General features: G+C 36.1%; 1 protein-coding gene across 1 annotated transcript in view; it reads right to left on the reverse strand.

The window, feature by feature from the left end:
- Positions 1-22,764, reverse strand: part of LOC311221078 (guanine nucleotide-binding protein subunit alpha-14) — a gene marked incomplete at both ends in the record, with an annotated part of 72,937 nt that overhangs the window by 24,165 nt on the left and 26,008 nt on the right. Inside the window, one exon of the mRNA XM_084304839.1 lies at positions 18,934-19,118. Coding sequence (XP_084160965.1) covers positions 18,934-19,118 — 185 coding nt within the window. The remainder of the gene's footprint in view (positions 1-18,933; positions 19,119-22,764) is intronic.

Consider the following 22,764-nt stretch of genomic DNA (forward strand, 5'->3'; position numbering starts at 1 on the left):
TTAAAACTGTTTGTTCCTGAGGCAAATGACTGCTAAAGGTACAAAGCATCAGGTACCTTCTTGTCAAACTGTTATTTTATAAAATTTGGACAAGTTTCACTTTTCTGTTGAAACACTTAGAAAATACCAAACACATTTTCGTGTTTACTTGTTGAATTTTGGCACAAATTTCACATTTCCATCCCAAGAATATGGAGACATGCCCCAAACCACATCAGAGAATATACATAGAATCACAGAACTGTCTAGGTTGGAAGAGACCTCAAGATCATCGAGTCCAACCTCTGACCTAACACTAACAAGTCCTCCACTAAACCATATCCCTAAGCTCTACATCTAAACGTCTTTTAAAGACCTCCAGGGATGGTGACTCCACCACTTCCCTGGGCAGCCCATTTCAATGCCTCACAACCCTCTCAGTAAAGAAGTTCTTCCTAACATCCAACCTAAAACACCCCTGGTGCAACTTTAGCCCATTCCCCCTTATCCTGTCACCAGGCAAATGGGAGAACAGACCAACCCCCACCTCACTACAGCCTCCTTTAATGCACTTATAAAGAGTGATAAGGCCGCCCCTGAGCCTCCTCTTCTCCAGGCTGAACAAGCCCAGCTCCCTCAGCCGCTCCTCGTAGGACTTGTTCTCCAGACCCCTCACCAGCTTTGGTGGCCTTCTCTGGACTCTCTCAAGCACCTCGATGTCCTTTTTGTAGCAAGGGGCCCAAAACTGAACACAGTACTCAAGGTGCAGCTTCACCCGAGCTGAGTACAGAGGGACAATCACTTCCCTAGCCCTGCTGGCCACACTGCTTCTGATACAAGTCAGGATGCTGTTGGCCTTCTTGGCCACCTGAGCACACTGCTGGCTCATATTCAGCTATCAACCAATACTCCCAGGTCGTTCTCTGCCTGGTAGCTTTCCAACCAAAATGAACATGAACTATCCCACCAAGTCTCATCACTGGATTTCACCTGAATTAAAGAAAAGATCTTTACCCTCACGAATTGGCTTCTGTTTTAATCCCCTGAAAACGTGCCTTAAGTATTGGCAACAATCATCTGACATCTCTAAATACAATGTCATCCTTCATATTTTTTCAAAATAATTTCTTTTGCTTTATGAAAATATGTTAAATATCTCTTTCTAATTCTGCAGACAAGAGGACATTTTCATTTGTATCTGATTCAGCAATGTCTTTTGTAGGTGGAATTAGAATGCTTGCAGAACTTGCTCGACAAAGATTATGTTGAGGACTTCAGCATCTCTGCCCACAGAAAAGAAAACTGTTTTGTGAAGGGTCTGCAAACATTTGAAGTGCTTCACCAAGAGAATCCAGAATATAAAAAACAAGAGCTTAATATTACATGCCAGCACATCTGATGTTAGAACTTGCCTCCAGACAAGAAACTACTGCTTTACTACAGTTATCTTTATCTTCTATGCCACAGACACTGATACTGATCTAATCTTTCTGGTTTTATCAGTGACTCAGTTCCATGTTCTCTTACTCTCTTCTGTGTTCACACACCATCCTGTTCCAATCTCTCAAATTTTTCTCCCTTAAGTCCCTGGTGCACTAAGAAACAGCTGGTTATAAACCATCAAAAGCCAATTCATTTTCTTTGTAATTTCTTGAGAAAGACTTTCTCTACCATGATATACATCCAAGAAAACTTCACAAAGCTGTCAGTATAGATTTACAGCCACTGTTTCACATGCTGATTACACCTGCCTATTACAGCTACATCTCATTGATTTTAAACATCCTGGACTTCACCCATTCTTCTTAATTATCTTTTACATAGAGTTAAATATAATAGGGTGCTGTTTCATGGACAGCAATACTGAATTCCAGCGCCTTTCACAGTTCATGTTATTGTTAACAACCACCATCAGCAGTTGAACCGTCCAATACATAAAAAAAAAAAAATTTACTTAATATGCCCCTACTCAATTACAGGAAGGGAAATCTCTTTGTGATACTTCAAGCTTTCAGATACAATAAGTACTATATAAACCTCAGAACCCAAGTAGCGTATTTGTTTTAAAAATGAGGATGTAAGTAAGCTGTCATGTTACCCTCTGCTTAATCAATTTACATGGGTAAAAAGGAAATATCTATTATCGAGCAATACTACGTATCAATTAAGAGATTGGTGTGAGATCCTAATTACTCTGCTACAAAATAAGCAGTCTTAACAACCTCAGGAATCAAAAATAGAGCTATACTAATTTTCCTTTACCCAGACTGTCCAGCATCTAGCCTTATGGTCATTGGGAACCAACAGTGTCCAGTACCAACTGTAAATTTATTCTTTGACAAATTTTTCTTTTTCTCTCACAAGCTTCTAAGAGTACTCCTGAATTTGTCCATATAAACATGATCAGTCAATATACTACTGTAACACAGAGGACCAAAAGGAGCCCACGGATGTTCCTGTTTGCTAGACTACAGTATGAGACTAAACACATTCAACAACCTATTTTTACTTCCTCTAAATTGACAGAAGCATTCTTTGCTTCGATACTTATCAACTCTTTTCTTTTGATGTTCTAAAATACATTGTGTAAGCAAACATGTAAACCAAAGAACAATAATTGGGGTTGATAAAGAGATTCCCTTAAAAAAAAAATAATAAAATAATAATAAAAATAAACAAAAAACACTCTTCATCCAAATTAAAACACCAGTGTAAAATATATGCTTTAAGCATTCCATGAAAGCTCTAAGAAACAAACGTGGTAAAACTATTTTTTATGAGAAAAATTAAATATCCAGGGTTTTCAGCAATCTCTGGTCTTTATGAGGATTACACTGGTATCTTAGCACATGAAAGAAAACAAACAAAAAAATAACAAAACACAGCTTAAGCATATTAACTAAACTATCAACCTAAACTTGCTCTAGCACAGCAGAGCTACTCCAAGCTGTTTGTTTAGACTACAGTGCAAAGAAAGTCCTGAGATTTTTACTCAAATGCTGTGATATAGACGATTTTTCCAGCATATTTTCTTAGCTAATAAAGAGAAATTCCTGTAACTACAATGTGAAAAAAAGCACAACTCCAAAACTAGTAAGTCATACAGCTTGAATGTGACAGGAATTCTTATGGGGAAATATGTGTTTCTTTAATGAAATGTTTCATTTCACTGTAATTCATAGGAGGATACCCAAGCATGTAGAGTTTGCATGGATATTTCAATCACAGATGTACTAGATGAGTATCACACATTCCTTAGTTTAATAGCAGTAGACATAAAATTTCATACTACACAAAACTTTGACAGAAAAAATAAACTCCTACAGTGTAGTAAATCTAGTAAGTTAAAGCCTTCCAAAGCAGTACTTTACTTTAAAAACAAACAAAATCTCTACTTGAAACTACTTTTTAAAATTTTCTTTGTCACAAAAAATGACCACATTTAAACAGATGATTTATTTTTCACCATTTCTGCTCTTTTGCTTCTGTGAAACTTCTGTTATGATTAATTAAGTTCGCACATGGTACAAAACCTAAGAAAGCAACAAAACTAAAAGATGGTGTTTCAACAACAGCAATTTAAATAATTTGTCTATAGCATGCCAGCAAATATGGTATGCTTCAACAAAAGCAAATGAAAATCCAACAGCAGGGGCAAAAAAAGAAGAGAGAATTATATTCCAGAGAAAATCAATTCAGACATGGAAATCAGAACATATAGACAGCTGAGCTTGAGTTTCCAGTCCTCCACTGAGGTTATGAAGGCTAATCTGACTCTTCAGAGTAAAACCAACAACACCAGGACAGCAGAGGCAGAGAGCTTTATCTCATTTTTATTATTTTATTTTTTTTTATGTGTGTGTGTCACTGCTACAGGAATTCCAAACACATTCTGGTGTCCCAGTGCAATGGGCAACACTGGATCAGACCATATGTCCTTCTATCCTAGTCTTCTGGCCAAAAGGGATGCACAGGGAGGAAAAGAAATATATTCAGTATTTCCCCTTCATGTGTATCTTCCAGCCTCTAACCACTTCCTCTTCAGGAACATTGTGACCCATGTGTGATTTTTGTATTTATAAACTTAAGAGAGATCCCTTCCATGAACTTGACCCTGACTGCTCTGTTAAACCTGTTGAACCTACATGAGTAGGTTCTCATGCTGCCTGCAATGTTACAGTAAAAAATTCCAAAGGTTGACTGATTTTCTGTGAAAAAAACACCTTGCTTTGCTGTCAGTCTTCATCTTTACAGTTTCATTTAATGCTCTACAGTTCTTGATGCAGAAAACATGAAGATAAGTTCAACCTCTTCTAATGCTCATTATGCTACTCATGCTTTTGTAGGCCTCTCCAGCCACCCCCTCAATTTTCTTGAAAACTTTCCAGGCTTTAGCGACTTCTATGTGTGGTGACAGTTTCATAATCATTCATTTTCTTCCAGGCCTACTATATAGTTTTAACAACGGAGTACCAGAACTGCACACAATAACCAAGACTTAGGTAAGTGGAGAATTATACAGTGATACAGAGATCTCCATTTCTTTCTGACACCACCACCACTTATTTTTGTTTGTTCTGTTTTGATTTGATTTGATTACTAGCAACTACTAAACTGACCTTTTCATGAAGTGACGTATTAAGACCCAAAATATTTCTCATGAGTAGCACAGGAATTCATCATTTTGTATGCAAATTGGATTTCATTTCCGCATATGCACTACTTAGAATCATAGAATCAGAATGATTTGGGTTGGAAGGGACCTTAAAGATCACCTTGTTATAACCCCCCTGTCATGGTCAGGAAAACCTCCCACTAGACCAAGTTGCTCAAAGCCCCATCCAGCCTGGCCTTGAACACCTCAAGGGATGGGGCATCCACAGCTTCTCTGGGTAACCTCTTCCAGTGCCTCACCATCCTCAGTGAAGAATTTCTTCCTTAGATCTAATCTAAATCTACTCTCTTTTCATTTAAAGTTATCACCCCTTGTCCTATCACTTCATACCCTGACAAAGAGTCCCTCCTCATCTTTTCTGTAGGCCTTCTTTAGGTACTGGAAGGCTTCTATAAAGTCTCCCTGGAGCCTTCTCCTCTCCAGGATCAACAACCTTGACTCCCTCAGCCTGTCTTCATTGTACCCATGCCTCTCATCAGCCTCATGGCTCTTCACTGGACTTATTCTAATATGTCCATGTCCTTCTTGTGCTGGGAGTCCCAGAGCTGAATGCTCTGGGTGGTCTCCAGATGGCCTCCAGGTGGGGTAGAGTACTCTACTGCTCACCAGAGCAGAGTAGAGGGGGACAATCTCCTCCCTGGAACTTCTCTTTACACTGGACTTCAACCATCTCACCCCACCCCCACCCCCCCACCCCCACATTTTTTCCCCATTTATTATTTATCTCATAGAATTCTTTATTGTTAGCACTCTTCTTTACTACCCAAACAATTCAAAAAGTGCTCATAGAAAATCTGTAACGATAGTGAAAGGCCTTCTTTCAATATTCCAGACAACTTGCATCTAGGCAAGGGGGACTGCTGCCTGGGATATTAGGCTGACAGAAGCAGCAAAAAGTGTTGTCCTGCACTCCACTGTGGCTGTATTTATTTTCATGAAGAACTTCCAATCAAAGAGGAGAGCAAAGTTTCCCAGCTGCTTTATGTCTCCCCAAGACAGGCATCATCTCCCACCAAGACTTGAGGAGAAGTTTTATGCTAGATTGCCTCCCTGTCTCTTGAATTGGTCTGCCCCATGAAGAAGCTTGAAACTGATCCCGATTAAATAACTAGAGCCTTACCTTATATGTGCCTTCATGAGACAATTTGAACTATTAAAGCATCAAAGAGAATAAGCAGAAGTAACTCAGTCACTCAAACTGAGGAACAGAAAGTTACAGATGACTTTTCAAGATAACCGGCAAATATGTAACAATAACCAAATGCCAAAACTGTAAACTCAGCACAGAACAGAACAATGTGCCTTTCCCATCCATTCTCACAAGTAACTTATCACTGCAATACTTTTTACTAAGAAATTCACAATTACAGTGATTTTTATTGTACTTTGAATTGGAGCATAACTTTTAGAAACACAAACAAGCTCTAAGGCAAGAAAGTTCTATGGTCTGTGCTGCACAGCAAATCAGACTAGATAATCACAGTACCATCTCTCTAGCCCACTAGTCTAAATGTTATGTTATTCTATAACACATTTTAGTGCCAAACACTTTTGGGCAGATTTGCATGGCATAACAGAAAAATAGCAGTCAGCTTCTCAGATACTTTCAAGAAATGTTATCTCTTGGAATTCAGCATAACATGTGTTATGTTCCATGTATTTAATTCAATTTGTTCTTTGCAGGGACACGCAGCAGAAGCCAGCAGAGAAGGGGAATTACAAACACATCTCTAGCATCAAAATGAAAAGGGAATACTCAGGAACTTAACAATGAACAACTAGGAATAAAGTATTAATTGTATACAATATTGAGCTTTATTTACTTTTATAACTCCCATTCCTTTTTCTAGTTCACTCATCTCCTGCTCTCTTTTGGTTTCCTACACCTCTGTCTTAAGCTTGCATGGCTGCATTCTAATCCCCAATTCCAGACACTTCTTTTTGTATAAGTATACTTTAGCTTTCCTTGTGGTGATTAGCATTATCCTTGATAAATTCTTTCTTTTTTTTTCTACTTATATTGAAAAGAGGAAATATCGTTGTAAGTGTTGTAAGACTATTTTTCTACTAATACTTAAGGTCTTCCACTACTAAAGCAGAAATATGTTTTCCCTTTCACAGCATTCTTTCTGAGATGCCCACATTGTCTGTAGTCCTAAATAATTACTATCTCCTTGGTTCTGATCATCAGACAACATTTGTATCATTAAGCAGAAAAAAAGGAACAAATCAAAAAGCAGGGAGAATTGCCTAGTATTTCTGTAAGTCTTTTGACATGTACTTGTAAGACTAAAATATTCAGTGCTAGATACTCCTGGCTTTGCCACATGCCTAACACAGGCCACGCCATTTCATGGCTCTGTGCATCTGTATGACTTCCATTTCTGTTTCATCCATGAAACCATGATTTGCTCAGCTAATGTAGTGTACAATCATCATGTCATGTTTATTAATCAGGAAGCTAAGTTTTGGAAATATTAAATACCGGGTAACATTTAGTCTGTTTGCTTGCTGTTGATGTGGGAATATTTTTTTCCTCACTATGTTGCAAATGAGCCCTTGCATTTGAGCTCTCAGAGGGACATTGAGATCACATTTCAACCCGCAGGCAGGTATTGCCTCAGCTTAGGAATCATTTTTACTCCCCAGAACTCTCTAACCATGCGGTCACAAGTAAAATGAGACAGCAGTCAGATCTGCAAATACACAAAGGACCTTTTGGGTATCTGCTGACAAAACTCATTAAGGTGTAAATCTCCTCTGCACCTCTTTTTCACTATCTATCTTCTAGACCACCTCTTCCCACACTGCTCTTGAGGGTCCTGCCCTCTCCTACAGCCCATACATCATCATACTTGTAGAGATCACAGAATCAGAGAACGGCTGAGGTTGGAAGAGACGTCTGGATGTCATCTGAGTTTAAAACAAATTTTTCTTTTTTTTTTTTTTCTTGAATTTTGTCTCTTATTCTATTACCTAACAAGCTGCCCATCCCATCTAACTTCTTCCCAAAGACTCACTTTATGTTTATGTTAAGTTTATGGTAATGAATATGGTTTGAAAACACAACTGAAGTGCTAAAATATCCCAGTCACTAGTAACAAGTGCTTACATGAAACTCTGCCAGGGTAGTTGCTGTCTAGAACACATGGCAGAAGGCTTGCAAGGTGGTCAGTCTATTCACTCTAAATATGTGGGCAAAGAAATACTGTTGGGTGCCTAACAGTCAGTATCAGGTCTGTACTATTAATAGCACTGTCATTAATAATATCATCAGTTGTGTTTGTTACTGGAATTCCTCTCTCAGGAGAGTTTTGACAATGCCCTCTGCTTTTAGGCATTCTTTTGAAAGTGCTGGCCATTAGTTTACCCATTTGTATAATCATATTGTTACATTCTATTCAATCAAACAATCCATACTATTACTTACACAGTCTTTTCAGTTTCCTTGGACACTTATAGTAAGATATCTGTTTTAAAAGAGTGCTTGCCAATTGCCAAGAATTTTCACAATATGTTTCGGACAACATGTTCAGAAACCAACACAAATTATAAAAAGTCTTTAAAGAACTATTAGAAATTTTAAAATTATAGTATATACGTAGAAAACTAAGATTCATTTTTGTTAATGAATGAGAGAAGGAAAATGAATACCTGTAGCACAAACACACACAAAACCACACCAGAAGCAAAAAAGAAACACACCAACTAAGGCATGCAACTAATATTGTAAGTACTTATCTATACATGCAGCTATGAGAGAAAGAAGAGAAGATGCAGGTGATCTTTCTTTCTTTCTTTCTTTCTTTCTTTCTTTCTTTCTTTCTTTCTCTCTCTCTCTCTCTCTCTCTCTCTCTCTCTTTCTCTCTTTCTCTCTTATCATATTGCCTATGGTGCAGTCTCAACTTCAAACAGAGACCCCTGGGTAAATCGATACAGACCTCATTTAGAAAGGTATATGCCCATTTAGACAAATATGTATGCTAAAAGGGAGAATAAACTCACAGCCCAATTCAGATAGAGAGACCTGTAGATTTGAGAAGCCAAATAACCATGTGGAAAAAAAATAATAATCTAATTCTTGAACCAGAATTCTGAATTTTCTTCAGAATTTCTAGTATAAAACTTAATTTTACCAAGCATGTTAAAAGGAGTATATTAGACAGAAGTCTGACTTTCAGTCAGTTCCTTACAGCTCATAAATAGTTGCATGTGTAATTATAACATTTTACATCATCATCTTTTTCCTCTTTCATGTAAACTTTTTATAGTCTATTTATTCTGTTGCTATTTTGAAATATTTTATGCACTGTAGCCTAAGGGCAAGTAAGACAACTTTGCATCTCAGTGTAGCAATCTATAGATACCTCAAAAACATGAGATATACACTCCTTGAAGTCACACAAGTTTAGTATATTTTCAGACATATTTGCTATGTATTTATTCTAAGAAATAGGAATTTTCAAGTGCACACAGAAATTCACCGAAGGAAGAATTAAAAAAAAAAAAAAAAAAAAAGTTCAAGTTTTCTCCCTAGTATCTTGCATCCTAATATGATTTATTCTACACCATTGCACATTTTCAATAGGCAACTAAGGTGGTAAGCCTCAAGTGACAGAAAGAAAGATGTTTTGTTCGAAAGGTGCAAATGTTCCTGCCAGGTTTCCCTTTCCTGTGATGAGCTGCTGACCTATGCACCCCAGCTCTCTTTGCTGCTGTTACCACACCTACCTTCTTGGGAAAGCTAATCTCACAATAACCCCTACCACTGCAGTTTTATAAAGCAGAGTGAATAAGGGCAGAAAAATCCATCTGGACTTCATTTACTGTACTCTTGTTGCTCTATGGATGAGTAAATAAATACTGGTTTGAGTGTCAAAGCCATTGAGATCTGTATTTTGCACAAGCAAACAGGACCTTTGCAGACTCTAAATGACTGTTACCAAGCACAACAAGTCCAGCCCTCACAAATAGATAACACCATCAATATCTGCTCATCCAGAAAAAGCAACAAGAGACATCAGCCCTACTACAGCAGGAGGACCTCCTTTTTGTGCTTTGGTAATGCTGCCTCCAGATAGTAGCAGGTATTTCTCCATGTCTCTAAATTCATCCCCCAGTCAAACACAGAGACAATGGAAAAAGCATACAAGAAAAAACATCAGACTGCATGCAAAGAGGCATTCAGTTGAAGAGCATCATATTCTGTCCAAAAGTAGCTCTCTACTATCAGGAAGGGAGGTCAGATAACTGAGCTTACGGACCATCATCAATATAACGGTCTCTAGAATCATTTTATACAGAGCAAGAATATATAAATTAAAATTATTAAAAGAACAATACATATCATATTTCTATGTATGCAAAGGATAACAACCAAAAGAGTAAAAAATGGCATCATGGTGTTTGCTAAGAAACAGACTAATACTAAAACCACTTCTTCATCAGAGCAGAATTATTCCAAAGAATAATTTTGTCAGCAGATCATATATTCACAAAATGTGTCACAGGCTTTAGCACTAAAGAAAGAGAAGGCCTAGAGGAGTTTTCTAGCTGCTTCTCTTTTTGAAGTGGCTTTTACATTCTTAACATGACAGCAGATGTTGATTTAAGTGATTTTGGTCTTTTCATCTGCCATTAATTTATTTGTCTTCTTGTTCATTAAAAGATTTAATTGCAGCAGCACAGAAATTTGCCAGTTTTCCTTTAGAAAAATACCCATCAAACTTTCCATTAAAAAAAAAAGTTAAATTTTCCAATGCAAGGAGTTAGTTCCATATTACAGTAAATTTCTGTCTTTTTTTCTAGGAATTAGGACTTTTCAACTGCATAAGCACACTCATTTCTATCTCAATAAAAAGTGAAGTATGCAAGAAAAGCCACACAAGAATAGACTGGAAAAAGTTGTCAGCAAAAACAGTTGGGCTTTCACGCAGAGAACCCGCCTTTTCTACAGCCAGTTGTGTGCAGATATTAAAAGCCTCCAGCTGTGATACACATTTTCAAGTATCTTCCTTTCACGACTGATTCAACCTCTGGATTCTAGTGCCAAATCAGAAAAAGCAGAATTGTCTGTTGTTTTAACCAATAATTTCTTAGAACTTTTGACAAATTAGTCATAAAAAAAAGATGATTTGTAGTCGCTTTCTGATCCAGAGACATTTTTTCCTTACTCTTCTGACCAAGGGCTCTCAGAGATGAACTCTGGCTAATTTTATTGTGACAATTACAGATGTGAATTTGCCAGACTGAACGCAGACAACAGAGCCAGAGGCATGTTTCCCATGCTGACTCTGACACTGAAGCAAGAAATTCTGGCAGAGGAGCTGGGTGAGATAACATATTGAGCCACAGCAGCCTTTGTTCAGTGACTTTGTTTCAGCCTCTATAATAAAGTTTTACTGCTTTTTAACTTTCTAGCCCACAGCGCATACAATAAGTGAACTGGATTCTATTCCATCTTCTGTACCATTAGCAGATTAGTTTACCAAGCCTTACTTTGTTTCAGTTGCCAATAAATAATGCCTTCACAGCCACAACGAAGGCAATAGAATAATTCAGTTGTTACAAAGGAAGAGAACAGGAAGGACATTAGGCCTGCAGAACATTAAATTCTATTCTAAAAAAAAAAAAAAAAAAAAAAGTTAACTACTTGTACACATTCTTCTGGATAAGAAATCCTTCACTTTAAAATACAAAACTAAATACAAGTCTGGAGTCATCATTTATTAGCTATACATCACTAATTATTTTTTCTGTCATGACTATAATACCTTTTCATTATCAGATCACTTTTTATCTATATTTATTGTTTAGCCAGTACAATTCATAGCATTGTAAAATGAGAGGAGATCTAGGTGCAATGAATTAACTACTGGCAGAAGAAGGGTTTCTGCCTAATCATTCATAATGCAGTAAAATTCTGCTGGGTTATTGAGGGATTTTTGAAACAGCAAAGATCCCATGGCTTGCTGCAGCTGAGCAAACCAAGCTACCAGGACAACTATGAGAAGTTCCCATGACAGTGTTCCCACATCACCCAATTGAGGAATTTAGAAAAATATTGTTGCCAGTAGTTGGCTTCAAGGACAAGGTCTACATGACTGCTAATCACAAGGGGGTTGCTTTCTTGCAGGTGGGGTTGTTTTCTTGTAGTTTTTTGTCTGAGTGCTTTTGACCAATAATCTTGTGTGAGACACTATCTGCCCCTGTTAAGTTCACTATAAAAGTCAGGCTATTCAGGTAATAAAATGGAGCATGATCTGACCATACTGGTGTCTGTCATGCTTTCGGCCGTTCTTCCTGCAACACTGGGTTACTTATGTATTGTTAATGTGCTTGTATACTTCTTTATGTTGTGCTAAATGCTGCGTAGAAACAATACCTAATAAATTACAGCAATTTAGATGAAAGCCCATGTCAAGAGAAAAAGCCTCAACAAATTCCAGAAGCTACAGATGGATATAGCAATTTTTGTTAAACATGTAGCAAACTATCAACACTGAGAAGTACCTGATTTTGGTAATAGTCTCTGGAACTTTACAGTTCAGACTCAGCTAAGTTTTATGTGTTAGATCAATATTTTGTAAGAATTCATGCACATTTTGAAATGTTCATCAGCTTTACTGTTACATCTCTGTCCAAATTTCCTATTTTCCTATTTCCTATTATTCCTAATTTATGAAAATATAGGCGCAATTATTGGTCAGAAGACTTTTAACATTTGTAAGCACTTATTTCTCACCAGCACAACAGCACTAAGCTGCACCAGGGCAGGTTCAGACTGGATGTTAGGACAAAATTCTTCTCTGTGAAGATGGTCAAACACTGAAACAGGCTTCCTGGAGAGGTAGTTGACACCTCACGCCTGTCAATGTTCAAGAAGTACTTGGGTAATACCATCAATAAGATGCTTTAACTTTTGGTTAGCAATCAGGTAGTTGGAATTGATGATCGCTGAAGGGCCCTTCCAACTGAACTATTCTAAATTCTAAATTCAAGATGATGTCAGTATCCACCAGCTTTCTCTTCAAGCACAGATGCACTTACTAGTACTTTAAGAGAAAATAGGTTCCTTATAAAGAAAGAATTATGCAACTACCCTACAGCCCAGGAGTCCTCTATGAAATTCAAAATCACTCTCTAAGGAAATCCAAACACAACTCAGTTTAGAGACACAAATAAGTTGACTCAGCCTAAACTTCATTGAAAATACAATACACAAGCAAAATCTTTCTCCCAACCTCTATTTCCATGCCCCAAACTTTAAGTGTATATGTTTAAGTGTATATGTATATGTCGATTATCATTTATAAACACAAACACTTGTACTATAACTTATACCAGAATGAGATTTGCACCATTCAAGGCAGTGATATCACTTGGAAACAGATCCATTATTATTATGGCAATTTTTAAACACAATAAGGCATGCTGATTAACATGACTGAAAAAGAAAAACAAAAAACAATCCACACCCTCAACATTCCCATATATTTTTATGTCAACAAGCACACACACAACCCCAACTGAGAACGTGCATATCCTATGTGTGGGGCAGGGAAGAAGAACTTGAAAAGTTCCTTCCTGACTTACATGTGGAGAGCAGTAAATTAAATATTAATGTGTTTTATACTTTGTTCATGTAACACAGCGCACAACTCTAATCTCCCAAAATGGATACATAATCACCTTGCTCTAGAATGAGGCAATGTTCTCACTCAAAAAATAACTTACTTATCCTCCTACCCTTCCACAGAAAGATGCATGTAATCAAAATACTACACCCAGTGCTATACAGGCAACAGAAGGAAGCATCTCGTGTTGCTGCCCATGTCATAGAGTTTTAGACTGTATACTGGCAGATACAGGCTGGCAGATGAGACATAAAATCTAACAAAAAGCTGTGTCCTTCCAAGGAGGAAGCAAAAAGTCTGATGTTGTGTATTCAGTGTCTAAGCATACGATGCTACATCCCCATGTGCAAATAACTGCCTGGTTTCCCACAGTTAATTTTTGTGACTGACTGAACCCCAGTTCCTCTCATAGATACTCTGACAGGAACCCTTCATCCATTGATTGATTTTACTTCATTTTACTTTTTTTTACTTAAAGCTACTTTAGAGCAGCTTTCCTTTTCTCCTTTCCCCTTTCTTACTTTTAACCATCTAGCAGAGCTAAATGTTCTGAAGCCAGGAATTTTATGTTTGACATTTTTGCTGAATTCAACTGAAGTCATACAGAAGGTCCAAAACCAGATAAAATTAGTCTCATTTCCTTGGAAAATCAAATTGAACCCTCTGTGTAGGAGTGCCTAGACCCAGACTTTGTGCATTGGCCCATGATTAAACATGTTTGTTATGAACAAGGACGCAATATATTTTGGAATGTTTTGCATCAGCAACTCTGTAAAATAAACTACTAAAAAAATACATCCAGACTGCCTATGAAGCACCTGCCATGAGAAACAGTTTCAAAAGTTTTAAAAAATGCAAAGAAGAATGAACTATTGTGAGTCACATTCCACATTTTCAAATACAGATATTTAGATACATCAACCAGAAATTACTCTTTACTATGCTTTCCATTTGTTACAGTTACATGACTTGCTTCAGTAATTCCCTAATCTCGATTTACTCCACTTGTGTTTTTGCATTTCCCTTTTTTAAGGTAAGTCCATTATCTTTCACACAAAACTTGTTTGACAGGGTCATACTTCCCTATACTTTCCTTGTTCAGACTAATGTTAATTTTGCCAACACACACTCATGCCAGGGCAACTTTGTAAGACAGTAAGACATTAGAACACTAGTTCTTAAAGGCAAAAGATGCGTTTTGGATAAGCAACAAGATGGTCTCTTTCTGAAATACATTTTTATGCAGTATTCTGTTTTTATGCTTAGGAAAAAATAACTGTACATACAGCTACAAAGATCTGTTGCTAATTGCAAGCATATGCACTGTCATCTTACCAGGGTATTTTAAAAAACAAACCAACCCACAACAACAGGACTGGATTCCTATTCTATGATCCTCATCCTGAGCAGCTATATAAAAAAGTCTTCACAGTGGGTTAAGTGCCTTTTTTTTTTTCCTTTTTCTTTTTCTTTTTTTTTTTTCTTCATACGAGTAAATTGAAACTTCTAACTGTACCTTAATTGTGGAAGGGAAAGAGTGATTTTCCTGGGATACAGGATACATGTTAGTTTGAAAAATGAGGGAGAAGATTTGGTGAACTAATTGTTTAAAATCTCCAGTGAATTTCCAGTGCAAATAGGCTTGAACAATTTATTTCTGCCACATATTTTGTCATTCAGAAAAGACTAATATAATCCAGCAAAAAGTGACTCATTGGCGCATTGAAGCAACCCAGAACTATTTTAAAAGCGACCTTTGAAGGTTGATGTACTACTCACAAGTGAAATGTTGTATCTTCCCGTCTTCCAACACCACCTGATTTCATCCCCCTTTTGTCTGAAGTTGTGTTTTCTTTCCCTACACCTAAACTTATATTGATTAATAAAAAAATAAATAAAATTAAATGCTAAAAATGTTTACTGTCTCTCAGCTATCAGCTGATTTTTTATTTCCCTTTACCTCACATGAGCATTCATTCTTTCATTAACTTAAATCTTAATGTTCACATCAACTCAATCACAATTTCCCAAATAAGCCAGGAGACAGTCTGCCATTAACTTCTGTCTTTTTGTTTGTTTGTTTGTTTTTGTTTTGTTTGACAGTCTCTATTATCATATGGTAAGAAGAAAAGTTTTTAAAAGTAACTGACTCAAACCCTCACATAAAAAGACTATCCTCAGAGATTGCAAATAATGTTACACTGCAACTAGGTACCCAATCAATACTTAATTTATTATTTTCTATTCTATGACTCTGAAAAAATGACTTATAAATAATAAATATTTCTCCCCACCCCTCACCCAGTTCACCTCCAGCAGTAAGTTTTATAAACAGGTCATAAACAGGAACTAGCTAACTAGTTAGATACCAAGCAATACATTCAAAAAATATACTTAATAGGACATTTTTTCCTGGCAACATGATAGAGTGTACTCAGATGAGTAAGCAACAAATTCTTCATGTTGTACAGCAAACAGCACGCAAAATACTTATTAAAGAGAATGAAGAAAAAAAGAGATATTTCAATAATCTTCAGTTGTTACAGCATTATTGTTACAAAAACAATATTCCTGCTTTTTTTTTTTTTGCTATAAAATTAACAGAAGAGAAATTAATTGCAAACTCAATAAATATTCTTTTCAAGCTCTATCTGTTGAAGTGCCATTTTCCTGTTACTTATTCTGTGGCAAATTTGGGAGAGACAAAAAGCAGCTGCAGCTACATTTGTAAATGCAGCCCCAAGAGAGTGCGTGAGACTACAGTAGTTTCACATAGGCAATTACTGTGCATGTTTGATTTTTTAATTTATTAACAGATGTGAGGAATCTACCTATTTCAATTTTCATAACTGAAAGTTGCATTCTATGTTGCAATGTAGATAAAAGTCAAAGCAAAATTTATTACTGATAATAGAAAACCCTGAAAAGTCATTAGGACCCCAAACCTTAATCAATTATATGAAAAAAAAAAAATACTTGCAAATCATTCCCTGAAAACCTTTCCAATCCTGGATATTTCCACTATAGTAGCAACTCATATGCTCTATGGGTTTCAATTAGTACTATAATTATGACTTGAAGAATTAGGTTCCTAAGCATTGACAAGTTTTATGTCTAACATATACCCAAAATATGCCATGACACCTCTAACTTGAAACTGAAGATGAGACAAAGTACATACCACCTGAAATTAGGATAAAAAAAAAAAATGCTTGCTTAATTAAAATTAAAGGTCTAAGCAACTTAAAAAGCAACACCAAAAAACATTTCATGTCTAAATGCAGGACAATTTCAGTTAGCATCTGTTCAGCATCTGTAGAAAGTCAGACCATTTATTTAAATACTTGTAGTTGACAACAGCAGTAAAGAATCTCTTTAACGCCTTCTATAAAACTTGCTTTTATTTGCAAACACTAAGAAGCCTATTTGGACATTCTGTCCATCTATAAGTTACAGATCTGTACACATTACATTTAGAGGGAAGAGACACTCAGCATAGAACAATCTGTACTCCACTACAGAACCATTAAATGAGGAGATATTCAGCAGAGAGAGAATCCCAGGGCCCGCACAGGAGGAAATCTGTCCCGTCAAAGAACAACAGGGATATAAGAAAAGCAACCAATCGATCAAATAAACAAATAAATAAAATGGCCAGAGGAAAACATTTTTTTCTGGGAAAAGATGGACTTACTGAAACATGGAGCACACTGGACAGTTTTGGTATGGCCACTGGGCACACTGTTGTAATACAACTCTGACACCAGAACTACAACTTCTCTGTTTAATCAAAGTTGTCAACTGTAGTCCATAACAGGCTTAAGACCATTTAATGAAATTTAATAAGATTTACAGTGCATTGCATTGTATATGCACCACCTAATTGAAAGACTAATCTGTAGCTGTGTCTTGCAACTGGCAAGACACAGCATTGCAATTTTCCTATCACCTCTCAAGTTTCTCCACGTGTAAGCAAAAATGATTTTTCTTTCTAAATGCCACCAAAGCTGAGCTTGTCATACTGTGCTATTAGCACTTTTTTAACCTTTAATAAAAAAACACCACATCAACTTCTTCCTCTCTCTAAAAAATATGCAATAGAGTTAAAATCTTTTGCATCTGGAGACACTGGCAGCACAGCAACCAGCAGCAACACAGTTTAGCCTGAATACTGTGTTATGGGAAGGTGTCCAGCTCAGCACTCAGAGCCCAGAATGAGAAAAGGTTTGCTGTTTATTAAATGTTCATACTCTTTTCTTGAAGAGAAGAAAAGAAAAACAAAACCAAAAAGTCAGGAAGAGGCAGCACAAATATATTTCTTCAAAGAGATTCCAATTTCAGGAAAATATACACATCTGAATTAGGATGAAGTATACTCACAAACACATTTTCTGCTTCTGTAACTATTTTTTTCCTTAGGATCTAAAGGCATTTTACAAACAACTGATTATCTCTCAGGCTTTTTTTTTTTTTTTTTTTTGTAAGAAAGAATTACCTTAACACCACAGTTCTCTCAACTCCAAAATTTGTCTTTCTTGACACCACCTGTTTTTTTTTGTGATTAAAAAAATTAAAAAAAAAAAAAAAGGTAATGTCCTAGACGTTTACTTTAAACATTTTCCATTCTTCTTTGCTATTACCCAAAGCGGATACACAATAAAAAACAACTAAAACAAACAAACAAACAAAAAATCATAATTATCTTCTTTGTATTCTTCATATATACGATCATATTTATGAAGGAAAAGTAAGTTATCATCTATGTTTTCTTCACAGTATTTTAATTAAAAATAAACAAACAAACATAAAATCTATAACTTATTCATTCTTGACACTCTTTATACACAGTCTTCCCTATCTTAAAACCAAAACTTAGCTAACTGGAAATCAGTATTAATTTTAAAAAATATCACCCAAAAATTTGCTTATATATTCTTCATAATACTTGAGCAAAGTGAAAAACAAAACCCCATGTTTTAGAACCTGGCAAGTCTTAATAATCTAGCTATGATCCTCACCCCACCCCCCCCCAAAAAAAAAAAAAAAAGCAACTGATTTAACTGAAACATTATTTTTGCATAGTTCTACAGTCCCAAGCACTGAAATAACAACAACAACAAAATTAACTGTATAACATACATTGAAACTAAGAAAGGTTGGAGAAGACATTCTATATTCTATATTTTAGTGCATAAGGGTGCATCAAATCCATAGAAGGGGGTATGTTTCAAAGCATACCTAAGTTTAATAAATGTAGTGTTTTCCTACAAAACAGACCCAAAGTTCCTCATTCTTGAGCTCTGCTGACAAAAAAGTGTATATTACTGTCCAACCAACTTTGTTTTCTTCCAACTTTATCGAACTTTAGATTCTTCCCCACCCCCCCCCCAAACAAAGTATTTTTTTTGTACCTACTACCAACTTTCAACTTTGAAAGTTCTCTCTTTCTACCCACCCCCAATCCCATATCCACCCTGCCCTGCCTCTATTTTTACTAGAAACTCCCCATGCTTCCACAGAATCAGACTGTGAGGCCCTGAACTCACTGCCAGGTATACAGACTTATAAGGTTCTGAGTGTAAGTTAAGACTCAGATTATTCATGTATAAATTGAAAATTTGAATTTTCTTTGCACAGGCTTACCTCATTCTCTTCAGATGTGTATTGTATTTTGAGCGTGTCCATGGCTCTGATCATAGCTTGCATAGCAGTAAATATATTTTGGTAAACCAGTTTTGTGAAGCCTCTCCTGTCTTCTTCTGTGTAGCCTGATCCATGAATAATCCTCATTTGTTTAATGAAAGTACTCTTTCCACTTTCTCCGGTGCCTGTGATAGAGGTAGGGAGGAGAGAAAGAAAAAAAACAACACTGTAGTAATTGAAAATCCTGGCAGTTGAAAATACTTGTAAATACAAGTGTAAGCATGTGCACATTATCTAAGTAAGCATAATGATCAGCATTAATTGTAGTAACAATTTTTCAATTTTCCATTTTCCATAACTTCTATTGTTTTAATAAGAATTTGTATTTCTGTGTTTGGGAGCCTGTTGGTTAGACACATCAAAGTATATTTTTGTGATACATCTTACAGTGTTTAACACAGGTATCTTGTAGGTAGACATCATATTACAAAAGAAGCAAGATGAGTGACTAGATGAGAAAGAAGTTTGGATGAAAATCCTCAACATTGAAAAACTATACAAAGCTTATGTACTGTTTATACATGTACCTTAATAATAGAGCCTGCACTAATCCTGAATCCTGAACAACAAATTCATTTCTATCTCAGAGCTCTTATGAGTGCTAAGGGCAGCCCTTTCTGTCCTTCCCCAACTGGAAGATCATACAGGGCCAAAAAATACTCATTATACTTTCTTCTAAATTTTCAGAAGTTTAGTGATAAATGCATTCTGGCTGAGCCATAGGACTGGCTTCACTCCTTTCCTCAGACTACTGACGGTAAGATAGCACACCCAGTGACAAGTTTTCAGTAATTTACGCTTAATACCACTAGGTGTCGAAAATACATCAGCAGGACAAATAGAAAGGAGTTCCCCTGTGAAAATTATGTCTTAAGATATAGCAAACCAGAAAACTATTCTGAATCGCCATCTCATCACACAGTATCTCAGTACCATAGCAGATAGTGGTATCTTTTTAGTGAAATAGTATGCATTTATAGAGCTCCAAGCATTAACAGTAATAAGCAAAACCCAGATAACCTGAAAGAGTGTAAACTGTCATCATCTATTACTTGTATAGCTGTTTTTCTGAAACATTTGCCACTGGCATCAGTCAGTCCTTTTTTTTTTTTTTTTTTTTTTTTTTTTTTTTTTTTTTTTTTTTTTTTTTTATTTTGCACCATCCATTCTGGACATCCCTTCAAAGCTGTAGTTGTCCTGTATTCAAGCCAGCATTATTCAACTGTCCTCCACGACAGTGCTAGAACAGCTCTACTCAACGGGAAACAGGACCTACAGTGCTCATCAGAAGAGTGAAACATAGCTCTACTCTTTTTAGTTGATAAATAAGAAGTGTATAATACTTCTGTCTGAAAGAAGAAGGTCGGGGAGACCTTATTTGTCTCAACAACTACCTTAAAGGAGTTTGTAGCAGGATGGGGGTCAGTCTTGTCTCCCAGGCAACAAATTATCACTTGCTGAATTCCTTCATAGAGGAATGGGCCTCGAGTTGCACCAGGGAAGTTTAGGTTGGATATTAGGAAGAGTTCTGCACTGAAAGGGCTGTTAGGCATTGGAATGGGCTGCCCAGGGAAGTGGTTGAGTCACCATCCCTGGAAGTCTTCAAAACACATGTAGATGTGATGTTTATGGACGTGGTTTAATAGTGGACTTGGCAGTGCTAGGTTTAAGGTTGGCCCAGATGATCTTAGAGGGCTTTTCCAACCTAAGTGATTCTGTGATTCTAAGATTAACATTGCTGTTCTTTCAAGTAACGTTTGGGATTTTAAAAATTTTGCCATAGTATTGGCTTACTTAAGAGAGATGGAACATAGAGGTATGTTGGAATAAATGTGAAACACAAATTCCTGAGGGAATTTGTGTTAGTAAAATGCCGATGTTACATTACATACCACAGCCTTCAGAAAGGTGGTCCTGCCATGCCACCATTTGCATTTGAAAATTCAAACACAACTCAGTCAAAAACAAACAAACACTTCAAACACTTTTTTCTCCTATTGGGCCAGGGGGGAAAAGGGAGGAATGGGGGGGGGGGGGGGGGGGAGGGGTAGAATGCACTGATAAACCCAGGTTGAGCTGCTGACCTGAATTTTGTATGTCAGAATAAACAGTCCTGTCACATTATAGCAATGCCTTCTCCTAATGTTTCAGTTAAAGAAAAACAACTGTGAAACTGTTAACTTCACCATCAGGGACATGTATCTATGCAGTGAAATTAAGTTTAAAAAAATTGAATTCATAACACTATCTACTAGTTTCTGATTCTAAGCAAAAATGCTTTTTTTCTAAGCACGACCAACACCAAAATCAGCCTGGTACAGCTGCAGCTGGTTTTGAAGGGATTACATGCAATTCAAGCTAGAGTTCTTCCCTGCAATTATCTATTTTTAATTTTTTTATTTTTTTATTTTTAAGAAATCTAAGGTTAATGTTTTATTATTGTACTATTAGATCTAATGTGTATGAACCTACATAAATGGAAAACGGTCCATTAAAGTGACATAAGTACATGGGAATTAAACAGAGCCATTCTATTTTACCTTTTGACCTTTCATAATTGGGAACACAAGTTGATTTAAAGCTTTGTGCTCCAAACACCAACCTTAAGTAGATAGCAGTCTTCCTTTATTCTTCCTTCCAGTATCTCCTTTTGTTCCTAGCTCTGCCTCTTGTCATAAATTTAGAATACAGGGTCTCTATGCAAATCCAACAATACATGCTTTTTGTTTCTCTTTTCTCATAAGCTATCTAAAAAAATCTTCAGGGTTCATTAGCTTAAAATGAAACAAGGCTTTTCAAGCACATCTTGACAAAGCATCATTTTAAAGCCAGTGAAAAAGTGGCAGGGCTTTCAAAAAGAGTTTGAATGTGGAGTAGTCATGCCAATATACACACTTGTGACATATTAAGCTAAAGGTAATTGCATTTCAGGGTGGAACTGCATAAACAACCAGATTTGGATTGAGTATCTTTCTAATTAAATTAGTTGGAAAACAAATGGAAACCCACAAATTGGAACTTGGTTTTTAAGACTTCAGGTGGTGAGAGTCAAGATAATGGAGTACACTTTTTATGTCAGGAATAATAAAAATGGTAATAGGGTGATAAAATGCAGGTTGTCTGGAAAGTGTACATAATAGAACAATAAAAATTGATGTGATTATATACTTTGGATGTATAAAGTCACATTTTAATGCCATCCGTTAAAGAAGCATTAGATAATGGAGAACTTTAAAACTTGACTATATACCCCAAAGGTACAAAAATTCTGTTATTACAGGCATATTAAAAAAGGCATTTATATACTTATTCAAATGTGTTAATAACACAGGCAAAGTGCATTTTACTCCTCAGTAACATTTGTGGTTAGCACCTGTACACAATCCATTTAATGTATTTATCATCAGAGATGATTTGTTGAATCATTATTGCCAAAATATGGAATACATATTGACAAGTTAAAGAGACAGAATCTTCTCCAAAGGTGTTTTATATATATATATATATATATATATATATACACACACATATATATAAATATATATATATATACACACATATATATATAAATATATATATACATATATACATATACATATATATGTTAATGTGATATATTTATCTTCCTTCCATTCACTTCAAGCACTCCTTTTTTATTCTTTCAGATACTTACTGCCACAAATGTGTTACCTACTCAAATCTACTTTCTCATTTAAAAGAAATACTAGAATTTTGTAGGTTAATTCATGGAATAAAGCATTACAACTTTGA

Source organism: Netta rufina, assembly GCF_964035555.1.
Source record: "Netta rufina genome assembly, chromosome: Z".
NCBI classification, from domain to species: domain Eukaryota; kingdom Metazoa; phylum Chordata; class Aves; order Anseriformes; family Anatidae; genus Netta; species Netta rufina.